The 15,379-nt window shown below is 27.0% G+C and overlaps 1 protein-coding gene across 1 annotated transcript; it reads right to left on the bottom strand.

Annotated features, from left to right (window-relative positions):
• Positions 1–879: 879 nt before the first annotated feature.
• On the bottom strand, positions 880–9,166 carry LOC105618494. The gene is made up of 8 exons (XM_012200027.1): positions 9,140–9,166; positions 8,418–8,525; positions 6,926–7,135; positions 5,751–6,302; positions 5,016–5,085; positions 4,783–4,945; positions 985–1,212; positions 880–907 (listed from the first exon to the last, which is right to left on the bottom strand). The coding sequence occupies exons 1-8, from the start codon at positions 9,164–9,166 to the stop codon at positions 880–882; spliced, it is 1,386 nt and encodes a 461-aa protein (XP_012055417.1).
• Between the last annotated feature and the right edge of the window lie 6,213 nt (positions 9,167–15,379).

Below are 15,379 nucleotides of genomic sequence, written 5' to 3'. Positions count from 1 at the left end.
TTATATATATATATATATATATATATATATATATATATATATTCTCATTCATATTATTTTAATTAGCTCTATTCTCGACATAAAAATATCATAAAATATAATAAAATATAATAAAATCTGCCAAATAATATCGAAAAAAATATTTAATTATCACAATCAAGGATGAAAGTCCACTACTATTACTAACTATTATAATCTAATACTAATAAAAAAATACTAATAAAATTATCATAATAAATAAAGATCCGGGTCATTATCATAATAGCGATTCGAATCTTGCTTAAAGTAATATTAATTCCCGCAATTATTCGCAGTTTTTAAGTTTCTTACAAATATTAAATTGATATTTTTATCAATAATTAAAAAGATAACTTAAAAAGATAATCATAAAAAATATTATTGTTAAATTGTTTGTCAACATAATATTGCTACTGTAGTTTTGTTCATAATATTCAAAACATATTCAATAATATTCAAAACTGAAAAATATTTTGGCGCATGATTTGCAAAATTGGATATTTGTATAAACTCATACTAAAATATTTAGGTAAGCAAGAGCCGTTTGTCATAAAAAATAGCGTTATTTCTCTTAATTGAATTATTTTCGATCTAATACAAATTATAATTATCATAATCATATATATTGGACACATACCTATCTTAGTTTTTTTCATGATTGATGATTCAGCGTTTTCAGAAGATAAGAGAATAAAGAGAAATGGAACGAGCAGTTGATGTCATGTCCACGATGCATTTATTCACATTCGGTATACAAAACACGAAGATAACGAGAAAAATGAGAGTGAGGAGTTCAGCCTCGAATACCTTTCCTTGTGCAGATCTCGAATAAAATTTTAATTTCATCACTTCCTTCCTAATTTACAGACGTGTGGTCCTGTTGTAGCAGCTGTAAGTAGGAGGATCACTGTATATAATTAACGTAGGATATATTTCATGGCTACACTTTCGCGCGAGTCGATATACCTCTCCAGAAGTCGCCGCTTTAGTTCGGGCGGGTACGAGACATAGATATAGTGATCAGGCATGTCCTCGCTCGATAGGGGCAGATTCTCATCTCCATGATCGCCCTTTCGCCTGTCCAATCTGCCCTCGTTATGAATACTCGGATCGTGTAACGGAGAAGTACTTGAGCGATCCGTACTTCCGTTGTAATCTACGCTTCCACCGTCCAATCTATCTTCATCTGCGGTACTACTCAACAAAAATAGAAAAGAATTAAATTTTTCATTTCATTATGTAACGAGTGACGTAAGACATACGTAGATCCTAATATAGCCAACAGTTAACATTTTATTTTTTATTCTCTTCTAATGTCATTAGCAATGGATGGTAATAAACAAATCTTCTGATATTTTTGAAAGAAATACCCGTGAATATCTCAAAACCATTATTATCTTTTGTTTTATGCTATTTAGAAATTTTAACAGCAAAGAAAATCTTTTTGATTATTACATTTCTGAACCATTCTTCTATAAAATATATTTTTAAAAGCTTTACAATTATTATTAAACAAAAATGTGGATAACAAAAGTAAGTTATCTTACGTAAAATAAGTATATTCAGAGAAAAAGAGTGGATATAACCAAAGTGATAATTATATATAGTATTATATGTAGAATTAATATACTTATAGTTGAATAAACTATTTTGTAGTTATTATAATTAAAATGATTTATTCAACTATGTGCATTAATTCTACATAAAAACTTATACAAATGTCAGCCTTTATAGTTGCTACCACAATTTTCTCTGACAACGAGGATTGTTTCAAAGAAGTTTATGATGAATATATAAGTAATATATGTCATACGATCCTTCTTGATTATTTTTATTTTCAACTATAGTACTAATAACTCAGATACTTCTTGATTACTTTTATTGTCAATTATAGTACTAATAACCCAGATAGCCAAGCGAGGTTTAGCATATGGAACAAATTGATGTACTGTATATATTGTTTTCAACTTATCAATAATTTGCTGTTATTGGAATCTAATGTGAACTGTGTTAGCATCAGGAGGACAAATAGATTTCATGAGTTTATGAAATTGTAAGAGTATACATTGAGAAATAATAAATTCGTCCCGCTGACAGCAAACTGACGGCACGCCATGCACGCATGATGACAACTTGTCAGCAATTTGCTGAATTCTAAAGAAGTTTACGTGACATCAGAACAACAGACAGTTTGTGGAAACACCTTGGCTTTAGTTTGGTGAAATTGAATGCGGAATAAGTGACAGCAAAATGGCAACATATTGCCCTTATTTGGTTATCTGGGAAGGCTCTAAAGAATATTAATTCAATAATTGTGAATTATCAGATAGACTATTCGAACCGCGCGAGATGTTATTTGCGAAATTTTATATCAAATATAACAATAATTTATTAATATTAATACATACATTTCGATCTTTAACTTGGTCATTTTCAGTGATCTTATTCTAATTTATTCTATTAATTACTTAATGATTTACATCTGAAGTCTTTTTTAAATAAATGATAAAAAACTAATACTAAAATAAATCTGAGAATAAATTATCTTCAAATGTATACATTGATCAATATTTTTTTTTGATATCTTATCAAACATTTTTTTATAATTCTTTCAAACTGTCCAATTCAAAAATGTATTAATGACTCCCCAACCATTATAAAATGGAAATATTAATATGCTCATTATATCTCTATAAATACTGTCATAACATGTTGATTAATATTATATATATAATATATTATATATATAATATATTATATATATAATAAATATTAATAGGTTACCTCAATCCTTGATTTGATCAGCTTTAAGAAGATCAGCTTTAGCGTTTACATTTATATTTATAGTTTGTCTCTTATCATCGGTTGTAATAACAATAACAGACTAAGTATTTATTATTTTGATTGATACGCGTTATTGGAAAGGGAAGCAGAAAGGGGAAGGGGAAGCAGTAGAAATTTTTAAGTGAGAGATAGATGACCCAAGATGGGTAGATATGTGTCCGACAAATTTTCTATCTTTGTTTATTTAGCCTATCTTTATGTTTTTTGATATATGTCAGATATCATTCTCTTCATATATGATAATTCATTATCTAAGATTTTTACGCTTTCCCATTTAAATTCACATTTTTTTGTAAGTCTATGATCAGATATTCATTCCTTTTATTAATATTTATCTCTTATTAATTTAATCTTTTAAATATCTTTGAATTCTAGTTTTAAGTTGCCTTTTTATCTTACTGACATACGTGGCATCGCAATCCCGACAACTGATCTTACTATATTACATTTTGACATATTAGCCAGCTTATCTTTTGCAGTTGTGATGTAAGCGTTTAGTTTTTTTAGAATAGGGTAAGTTAGCTTGTAAATTAAACTTTTTGAATATTATTGAAAATTGTCTAGAAAAACATTTTACAAAATTATTGAAGATCAATTTCAGTAATTTTTAGCAATTAATATCTTGTTAAATTGCGAAAATTGCAAAACATTAGAGAACTTTTCTTCTCAGTTTAGTCCATTCTGTCCCTATGCGAAAGATTCATCATTATTTTTCAAATATCCTGTGTGTGTGTGTGTGTGTGTGTGTGTGTGTGTGTGTGTGTGTGTGTGTGTATAATTCTTTTATTAATCATGTTAAATATGAAGTCTAATGGGACAGCTATTATTTAATAAAATGTTAATATTATTTTTTAAGTTTTTTTCGTGATAATCCGAATGTGTAAGTAAAAAATTTTGTTATCATTTCATAAATTATTCCTTTTTTTATGCTCAATCAATCAATCAATGGGTGTTGTAAATTACAATTAAGATATCTGCCTAAGAATGTAGCTTTATGGAATAGATTAAATTTAATTAAATGTTCTTCTCTAATTAATTTTATATCCAAAAAGTTTAATTGATTATTATTTTCTATTTCAATTGTAAACTTTAGTTTTTATCTAAGGAGTTAAAAACTTTCAATATGTCTATCTTGTCGGAAGGAGCAGCTAATAATATATCGTTCATGTACCAAATCAATATGGATAAGTGAGGAACTTATCAATATTTATGATATTATATAATGTAATTTTTAATATTAATCAACATGTTATTGAGTATTTATAAAGATGATTTGTAATCAGCACATTATGTTTGCATCTGATGAATAAGGAGCCATACATCTTTAAATTGAACAGTTTGAAAGAGACTGTTTAACAAGATATTAAAATAAGGATATTGAGTAATGTATATTTGAAGATAATTGATTCCCTCGGATTTATTTTATTATTATTATTATATATATATATTATTATATATTGTATTATTATATATATATATATATATATATATATATATAAATAAATATTTAAGAAAGACTTCGGATGTAAATCATTAGATAATTAATAGAATGAATTAGAATAAGATCATTGAAGTTAAAGATCGAAACGGAATATATTAATATTAATATTATTGTTATATTTGATATAAAGCCGCGCTGGATGTTATTTCACAAATAGCTTGATAATTCACAATCATTGAACTTTTTATTTTCATTTTTTTATTCAACACAGACCAAAAAAAGAAAATTATCTTATATTGTTAAAGAAATTTTGACGTAAATATTTTTTTAGAAAATTACAAATACATTATCATAATGTTCTAAAAAAAATATTAACGTCAAAGTTTCTTTGACAGTATAAGATAATTTTTTTATTAGAAATGATGTATAATTGATTAACATTTTATAAAAATTATGAGTTTTTAAAAAATTTATCGTACTTAAAGCAAACCCAGATTATGTAGTAACATGCGTAAATCGACGAAAACAGGAGCAGCATGAAGACAGTCAGCAAGTACCAGGGTGTGTGACGCTGCGATCTTTTTGTGTCCTCCCAATATCTATCACAGCTGAGATACCAGCAGATTGCTCGATTTAGCTCCCCTGTCGATAACATATATAATTGATAAGAGAACTTTAACGGTCGTATTAAATGCATAATCAAGTTGCATACCTTCGATTTCTTGAAAATCTCGTACAGAAAGATTAGTGAGTAATCCGGCGATGCAATCGCGTACGAGTATCTGTTGACGATCGCGTGATAAACGTTATTACATGTTATTGATATTCACAGATAGGTTTGTATGTAAATATGTTTTGCGTGCCCGGTCTCGTATAACATTAAAAAGATCAAAGATCGCGCATTATTCAAATCGCGGCTACTCGATCTTAATTGAAATATCTGATCTTTAAAATATATATTACATATTACAATAATCGGGAGAGAATGCGCGAATTTTCATCAGGATTTTTCTATTTTTAATAAAATAATATATATATATTCTGATATAAATATTTCGGAAGCATCATATGGAGAGAAAAATTTCTATAATTATAATTGTATGATAAAATAATTATGGTTAAGAGCTCTTATAATTATTCTTATAAAATTATATCATTATATATAGTTATAACTATTATAATATTAGTAATAACAATTATATTTAAGAATTTTTTGATATATAGAATTATAAATTATTATTATTACTAACATAACAATAATAAATGTAAAAATAGAGCTATTAATTATTATAAATAATAAGAGAAAATTTTTTTGACCTAAAAACATTCAATACAGATAAACGAAAAATAATTATTTTATCATGCAATTGTAGTCATAAATACAAAATCTTTTCTCTCAGATAAAATTGCAGTGATCATGCAGTAATGTGATTTCACAGAAACTCACCTCACACTGGGTCTTCAATTTCTGCAACTCTTCTGGCTTACAGTTGGATTTTAATTTTCTCAAATGCAGTCCTCGCCGTCTCTGTTTTTTGTCGACAGCAGGTAGCGCTGCTTCTACTAGATTTTCCTCATCTTCCATATCCTCTTCGTCTTCCTCGTCCTCATCCTCCTCGCAATCATTCTTATTATCCGTTTCGGCGATCTCATTGTGATAAGATGATCTCGCTAATCTATGATTGTGCATATCACCGTCGTCATGATGGTCGTCACGACGGCAGTAACGTTGCAGATTCGTCACCGCTCCACCGCCAGCAATGGCGCAGGACTTATCTGTAGGATACATCCTGGCGAGGCCACGCGACCCGCAGGGCACGACAGAAGTGCTGCGCCGCTGTTGCTGTTGCTTTTGCTGCTCGGTATTTTCGCGCCATATCTGGATGTCGGTGTTCAGGTGACCGCCATCGTCGTCCACCAAGTTCTCGAAGTCGCGGTTGCCCAGTACCTCGCAACGCATAATGTCGCAGTAGTCCGCTAGGCATACCGCATCTTCTGCCTGGAGAAAAGAACATGTTTAGATTCTATATTTTTCTGAGGAACTGATAAAAAGCTTTGGCTCATTGATAATTCATGTAGTAATTATTAAAGAGTAAAGATAATTTTTAAATTGATGAAAACTTTGTCAAAATAAAGATTATGCAGTGTAATTAGAAAGAAATAAAAAATTTATAAAAAATATAATGAAGAAATAGAATCTTTAAAACAATATATATAACACTATATAGCATACATTTTTTAAAAATTGAGTTACCAACAATTTTTATGTTATATAATATATTTTTTGGCTAAATTATTTAATCTTTAAAATATGTTACAATCACGGTCGTCATACTATCGAAGATCCCATTATTTTGTCGGAAATCGAAATTGCTTATCAAAATGCTTATCAAAATTTCAAAAGTGAAATATTGTAAGAAGTTAAGCCTTGATAATTTTTTTTTTTGAGAGATACATTATAATAGAACTACAGGTTTAATAGTTTTTTCTCAAGATAATTTTGATAGACAATTGATTTGCTGCAAAATAGTGGGAACTATTAGTTCTTTAGTAGAACGGTGACAATTGTGATTACAATGATCGAGAGACAATGTGAATTTTTATCCTTTACATATCATTTACCGTATTAACATTGCTCTTGTGTCTGTTATCGAAGTGGGCGTCCAAATGTTTCTCGGCGTAAAAGGATTTGCCGCAAAGGCCGCAGGTCCATTGTGATGGCCTGTGTTGATGCTTTGCCTTTTGCTGTGGTCGAAAAATATCTCGACTCTCGTGGAACGGGCATTCCAATGGTAATTCTACCTGATATTTCTTCAGTATTGGCATCCATCTCTGAAATTTTAATGAAGCTCAAAAGATTATCCGGATTTTCGTCTTTTTATAATTTTAGTTCAATAAACTGTTATCAAAAAAAAATTATCAGGTATTTTTAAAAATATTTTTTTGAAAAATATATTCTTTGTTTCTCTTTGTAAAAATAGTCATCGAAAGTAATGATCCACAATTTTTTATAAATTAGAATTTTTGTTATTAAAAAAACCAAGTACATACATCATCTTAATCTACAGATTTTTGTTTACTTTTCTATGTAATTCTTATACTTCTTTGTAAATTTTTCATATAGTTTTAGAAGTTTGAATATTCTTTTGTGATAGAACTCTGTTTCAGTTGATCGATAATGACATACTATACTGTTTCCGTTGTTTCGTAATGTTAGCCTCGCCAACGATCTTTTAAAAAAAAGATTATGCTGTTTTTAGTACAAATGACTCCATTTCGTTTATTTTACAATACTTCAAAAAAATTTGTACAAAACATAATGGAAGATCCCTCTTCACTCCTTTTATAATTATGATGTAGCACATTCCAATTATTATTTCTTTTAAATTTATAACTAGTTGCGAAGTCGACGTGCGTGTATTAGTCTTCGACGGAATCAATTAGTGAAGTCATTGCTTTGAGCAGCTAAAATGAAATTCTGTCGCAAAGTAATATATAAACTTCCAGAACGATGAAAAAAATATGTATGAAGGAATGGTGATTATGTAGAAAACAATATTCTCTTGATGACTACTTGGTTTTCAATAGCAAAAAAATTCTACGATATAATTTTTTATAGAACCGCGTATATGTAAGAACACAGCAATCTATAGAAATCAATGCCTTAAATGGTTTAAATGGACTAATCTTAAATGCTTACATGATTCTGTATGAATTTATTATATGGCCCGTATTCAGAACGCGCTAACATGCTATAATTTATTACGCATACTATAGAATTTTAAAGATAAAAACGCATTTTTATCGATAAAAGTACGTTTTGATTATTTGTATAGTATTTTAAAATATGTACCGAAATGATTTTTCGGTCTTGAAATGCAAACTCTACTAAATTACCGCAGTAATATCACGAGTTAATTGACTAGCACTGATCTTAATAATGCTGAGTGATATATAAAAAAATTGTAATTAATAATTAAAAATGATTGCTTATTATTTTTGGTATAATCTTCTGTACCAACTATTTTACTTTTAGGGATATTTTCACATATAATCCATTTACTACATATTTTTAATTAATAATTCTGATTATATGTATAATGCTTTCTTTTACCTTGTGAACTATCCTCCTCACTACAGACGCTCGATCGCGAGGACATGATATTTTAAAGACGCTGGGACCCGGCCATGGAATCACAGATAGAAGCAACACTGCCAAAACCTAACAACAATATAACGTTCCTTAATCGCCACAAACACGTAAACATGTATGCATCTTTCGTAATATAATAAAAAGGTAAAAAAGTTTAACTTCGTAATTGTTTTCCGCTAAAAAGTTGCACATCGATTATCTTTCATATCAAGGCAAACGGAAGAGAGAACGTTCTATATTTATATGTAAGATACTTTCAAACAGTACAAAATGCGTTAATACAGCTTTTTTGATATATAGAGAGCTTCCTTATTCATGTGTATGATATTTTAATTAAGGCTATATTATGATCGACTAATAAATGGCAAACGTCAAAGTGACGCACGAGTGGAGTATCCACCTTATACACTCTGTAACAATATATGTATACAACCAAAGAATACTCTTCCTTGAAGTACACATGCATAAGTAATGCGATCGATAAAACGTCGTCACTCGTTCACGCACATTAATATTTTTTAATTACTTTTAATCACGGCACGATGAAGCGTGTCGTTGTTTTCTTATCTATGATAACCCCTTGACTTTTTCAATGAAGCAATCTTAGTTTTGCTTTATAAATCCTCCGGATACATCGAGTGAATATGACAAGATGTATTACTAAATATATAGAGAATGATTACCTCGAGGTGAAAGGGTTGGGTCTTCATTCATAGCCCAAATGCTGCGTGCAAGAGTAATTCGGCGCGACGATTACTTGCTTTGAGATGAACCTGTCCGTTCCCTAAAAGCGGTTGTTTCTTTGTACGAATAGTCGCTAACCGAAAGTGTGCATAGGTTGCAACGGGGGAGCACTGCAGGGTCCACGTCGACATGGCCGTCACCCTTGGGCGCAGGTTTCAAACATATACATATAGGAATATCGCAGTGCCGGAAGTGTGTAAAGTTCTAGGGAGACAGCTATATAAATAAAAACAATAATCATGTCCGACATGCATCCGCATATTGTTACATTTCCTTAATTAAATCATTATAAGCAGTGTATTAAAATTTTTTTCTTTCATTACTGTTTCCGCAACATGTGTTTATACAATCTTTATAACATAATTTGCATAGCATATTAATTTACTTTGCAAGAATTTTAAGTAAGTGATGTTCCTCTTTTTAAATTTAAAAACTTATTTACATGTAACATGACGAAATAATAATTAAGATAAAAAAGAATAAAATATGAATACATAATTTTTTAAAATTCATTGTGTTATTTTATTATTATTGAATTTATAATTAATTTTAATCATACTTAATATAAACATGTTTGGTAACCTCTTGAATTTTATATTAAATCTTCATTTTTCAATACATATTACTGGAAAGTTTTCTGAGACGGTCCTGCCAAGCGTCATCGGCGTCGGCGTCGGCGTCGATGAAAATGCGCCGACGCATTACCGTTTCGACAAGCTCGAAACAATCAACGCGCAGAAATTGTGAAATTAGCGATTTTATGAAGAACATATTATTGTGCGCAATGAAAGCTACAATATTATTTAAAAAATCATGTACGTCATACTTATATTGTAATAAATTAATATAATTGTTTAATTAATGAATGAAAAAGATAACAACTTAAGTCGCAAATATTCTTGAATAAATAATAAAGACGTTTTGTTGAATTTTTTGTGTAGGTCTCTAGATAGATCTACGAAAACACAAAAGAAGCATCGACCTTTTTGATATATTGGGGGTCGGTCGGAGACAGGTACTAAATTCTCGAGTCTTTGATTTCTTTGCTTATTATGTCCGACTGCCTGCAGTCGGACATAATAAGCTAAGAAATGACGTTGTAAATACAATAACGACTAATTTAGAGTAAAGACAAAATCGATAAAATAAAGTCCACGTATTATAAAATTTATTTATATGATATCAAGATAAAATAGTATTTCAACATAAAGTATAATAGCAAAAAATAATGACAATCTTAAATAGCACATAATATAAATGAATCTAAAATAATCCTATTTTAGCGAGAAAAACTTGCAACAGTTATAAAATAACATTTTCTTTATTAGTGTATACAGCTAGATGCTAGTTTGCACTTTATGAAACAGATGACGTTCCTAGCGAACATTTAAAACATTTTCATAAAATATATATTAGAAATATTTACTTATATTTATTATTATTATTATATAAAATATTTAATTTTTTAATCGAATTAAGCTTATTTAAAAAATATATAAAATATATTTATATAATATTTAAAAAAATTAATAAAAATAAATATTTATTATAAATGTGCCGTTTGGGACAAATCGCATAAGTTAAATAATTAATGATATATGTGAATAATATCATAAATATAAAGACAGAAACTTAAAATGTTTTATATTTTTATACATATAGAAATCGCACATGTTAGTACGAATAAGAGATTATTGATCCATTATGATAAGTGCAACGTACTTTTCGTTACATTAGGTATAACGCTAGATGGCAATAGGATATAATATTTCATATCTTCGATTATCTAATATGCTTGACAATAAAATTAAAACACGTATGTTTTTATTTTATTTAATGTTATTTGAAATATTATGTTTTAGCTACTGTAATCTAGCTATTGCTCATATATCCTAGTTTCACATTTACATTATTTAGTTACAAGTGAGCATTATATATTTAGTTTCATAAATAAAACATGTTTGTTTATAAATAAAACATAATTTCTTTGATTGCTTTTTAGAGATGTCTGAATCTTTTGCTAAAACAGATTGTACTAAATATATTCATATTCATTATTATTTTTATGCAAAGTCATGTAATATAAATTGAAATATGATTTTATTACTGAAGTAATCCTAAATTATATGTTTAGTATTAAATTGTTTTAGGTGCTCATTTGCATCACTTTGACTTTTAAGAGACTTAAAACTCTACTGTCTCGTTTTAAAACCAAAAAAAGACAGAGGCAGAAAGAGTTTTAAGCCACGCTTAAAATCAAAGTAACATGGTATAACCGGGCCTTAGTAATTAAATTAAATTATTTTATCGAGTTAATAATAAATAAAATAGTATAGCACAAGTCTATCGCTATTTTAAAATATCATGTCTCTGGTCAATATCAAGTACAAAAATCAGTACAAAAATTTATAAATGCATTTCGAGATACATATTAAATTTTATACTTGTTAAACTATTAATAAATTCATTAAGATATTAATTATTGCTGAATGTTGTTGAAATAGATAGTTTCTGAAATGTTGATCTGAAAGATATATCGTTAAATATTACTGTAATGTACATCAGATATCTTATCATACTAATAGCTGAACAAATAATAATGTGATATAGTGTTGTAAACAATAATTAAACAATAATTAAACAAAAAAACCATATAAGAAATAATAATTATTTAAAAAATAAAATAGATTTTAAATTATAAAATTTTGTATAAAATTTTACGTATAAACTTCTTAAAAAATTTCTTAACTACATATTGTAAAAATACATTTTATATGTATAATTGACATATACAATTATAAATTTACACATAATTATAAATAAATATAACTTAGGTTTATTTGTACATTTTAATCTAAAGATCTTACAAGTAAATTATATGATCTTGTTTTACGACAAATAGCTTTATTGCGTTTACCATTTATTACAAGTTTATATATTTTTGTTGATTTTAATTTTTCTGAGACCAATTTTATCTCAAAAGTGAAGAATTGATTAAAAAAAATCATCCCCTTTTTAACATACTCTTTCTGTAAAATTAAATATTTTATAATTTTTTTATACAGAATTTTATACAGGATTTCTGAAAAAAAAAGGAATTAAATGTAATTTCAAATTAAATATATTTATATAGCCTGGTTATGTAAAATAAATATATAAATTATGTTATATATAATATAATATATAATATAATATAAATATATAATATAAAATATATAACATGTTATAATATATATAATATAAAATTATTCCAAAATCTTAATTTATTTCTAAAATAATCATTAATAAATCTTTTATATATCTGAAAAATAATGGTATCAGATTTTTCTCACATTTTCTCAATAAACTTTCTTACTATTTACATATATTGTTTGGCTCTATAATGTATTTTTTTACACAATTAAAAAAAATTCTTTTGTTGTATCATTACATTGTACCGACTAATAAAGCTGACAATAATAATAAAGACTATTTTTCAGAAAAATTTATTTAGAAATTCCAGTTATCGAATATTGCTGCACATGACTGACACGATAATTGTTGATATATTTTCATAATCATAAATTTCATATTGACGTTCGTAACAGCATACGGTATTAGTCATTTTCATTTCCTTCTTGCCTCGTTTGCCTCTCATACTTTAGTATGACAAGTCGATGGTGGGGAGTCAGACGATATCTCTTCGTTTGAAGAAAACTCGACAGTCCGCTAGTGAAATTCGTTACGTAAACGTCAGTGAATCACGACCGATCGACGGCGATGTAACTGGTTGTTCAGTTTGGGCGAATGAAATATTTATTATGTGCGCGCGAAAATTGCAAATCTTCAGTTACAGAGTATCACATTGCGACGTTACATTTCTTGTTAAAACATTATGAGATATATCGTCAATGAAATAGCGTTTTAACATTTCTAAAAATAGATCGACTGCAATCTACTGCAGAAAGAAACAACAAGAGGCGTAAGATAATTCAATTTAAATCTATAAATTCATCATGATTTTTAAAGATATAAAAAATTATTTTATGTATGTAGTATATACTAAAGAATACCAAAAAATGTTTCGTGACAAAAATATGTTGTGTCAAAAGACGAAATAAATCCGTTTAATTAATTTTTATATTGAATAAATTAATTTTAAACACTAATTATAAAATCATATGAAAAATTCTACGTAAAACGTTGTTTATTTAAATCATCAAACAATATGGTACTTCCGCAAGCATATATATACATATATATACATATAATGACGCAGTGTTTATGTATAGCGATAGATTTATACTTGAACTGACGAAGAGATTGAAAATAATATAAATTTAATTTTTTCAAGGAAGTATTACTAGGAATAGTTATGCAAACATGAATCTGCAAATATAAATTATGTACATTTTTACAGTAATGAGCAAAATAGAAGCATTATCTAAACTTCGTATCGAGTGTACTTCGATCTGCATACATGTTATAATGAAGAATGAATCTGCAAAATATAATGCAACATATGATAATTAATAACATCATGTTAATATTCTATTGATGTGTGATATTATTTTTATCGAGACATAAAGAGACAATAAGTTTCAATATATAGTAAATGAGCATTGATTTATTTATTAAAAAATTTTTTTTTATAAAACGTACTTACATGCTATTGATTATGATCAACAATCATGAAACATGAAATTAATACGTAAACATATATGTATGTTTATGTATATATGTGAGTATAAAGCAAAATCATTTAAATTTATTTAATCTCCTTTTCATATCATTTCATTATCATTGTACAATAATAATATTGCTTGCTAAGAACTATTGGTTAATAGAAACTTGGAAATAGAAACAAGTCTAATAAGTTTAACTAAGTTGAAAGTTTCTTGATATCGAAGCGTAGATAATCATGTCTGTTATTATATCTTAAACTAACTTGAATAGTCTTATATTAAAAATTTTATCTACATTGAAAAATAAATATCTTTATTGATATTTGTTAAATTCTATATTAAATAAATATTTTAAGCAATAAACGTTTTTATAAACAAAATTGTTTTTTTATTATAAAATATATAATATTTTTAACTTTTTTATACAATATTTTTTACATTATAATTTATGCAAATATTATACTGCATGAAACGAAACTGTTATGAGATGTACTCACTAAATAGTATTTAATACATACTGCAGTTAATTATACTGCTACTACTAATTATATGAATAATTTTTATAGACAGTTCAGAAACTATAAATACATATGTCACACATCAACTTTGTCGTCGGATATTATCTTTATTATATTTTATATAAAGTTATATTTTTATAAAATACGTTAAATTTCTTTAAAAAAATACGTTAAAAAACGTATTATAATTACATAAAATACTTATATAAAAATAATTACAAAGTGAATTTTTATCTACTATGAGTTGAAAATATTTTAAATGTTTGGGTATCTTTTTAAAATAATTATAAGAGCTATTATAATTCCGATTTTTAGAAAGTAATGAGCAATAATTTAGAAAGTAAAGAGTAATTAGCATCATTCACATATTTTCATATATAATCTATTTTACTAACTTTGTTACATACTTTTCTAAAAAATTATTAAACATAAAATTTTATTCTTTTCATTTTAGTATTGTAAAATTTATTGTAATCTTTTAATACAATCTATAATGCACTCATGAAAGTTTTTTATTTAAGAAGAAAAAATTAAGGAGAGTATTTTAACTTAATTTTTGAATGGATTAATATGTTATTAAAAAATGTTATTAAAAAAAATTTTCTGAAAATTATTTCTGATAATAATATTTAGTAACAATTTAATGTATATAAATGGTTAATTTCTCGAATTGAATTAAGCACCATTTATTTATATATTTTTCCTTTTACTTTTATTGCGTAACGAGAAGAATTAATTGTGATCTTTTATAATTTTTTATCCTTTATGCTTCTTCAATAATTAAGATTAATTGCATGTCATTTTACACATACGCACACACACACACACACACACACACACACACACACACACACACACACACACACACACACACACACCGCGCGACACATATACTATATATAATTATATATAATATATATACGAATAATTAAAGTTTTAACGATATATATACACAATAGTAAGTAGTTTAGGTACTATAATAATTTATTTATTATTA

Source organism: Atta cephalotes (assembly GCF_000143395.1).
Source record: "Atta cephalotes unplaced genomic scaffold scaffold00017, whole genome shotgun sequence".
Lineage (NCBI taxonomy): Eukaryota > Metazoa > Arthropoda > Insecta > Hymenoptera > Formicidae > Atta > Atta cephalotes.
This window is presented reverse-complemented; position numbering and strand designations above follow the sequence as displayed.

Excerpts from the sequence above, each read along its gene's own strand:
- LOC105618494 (XM_012200027.1), bottom strand. The coding sequence starts at position 9,166 with ATGAAGACCCAACCCTTTCACCTCGAG. Across the intron at positions 8,526-9,139 it reads CCCAACCCTTTCACCTCGAG|GTTTTGGCAGTGTTGCTTCT; the intron begins GTAATCATTCTC and ends TATTGTTGTTAG. Across the intron at positions 1,213-4,782 it reads ATAATCTGGGTTTGCTTTAA|TACCGCAGATGAAGATAGAT; the intron begins GTACGATAAATT and ends TTTGTTGAGTAG.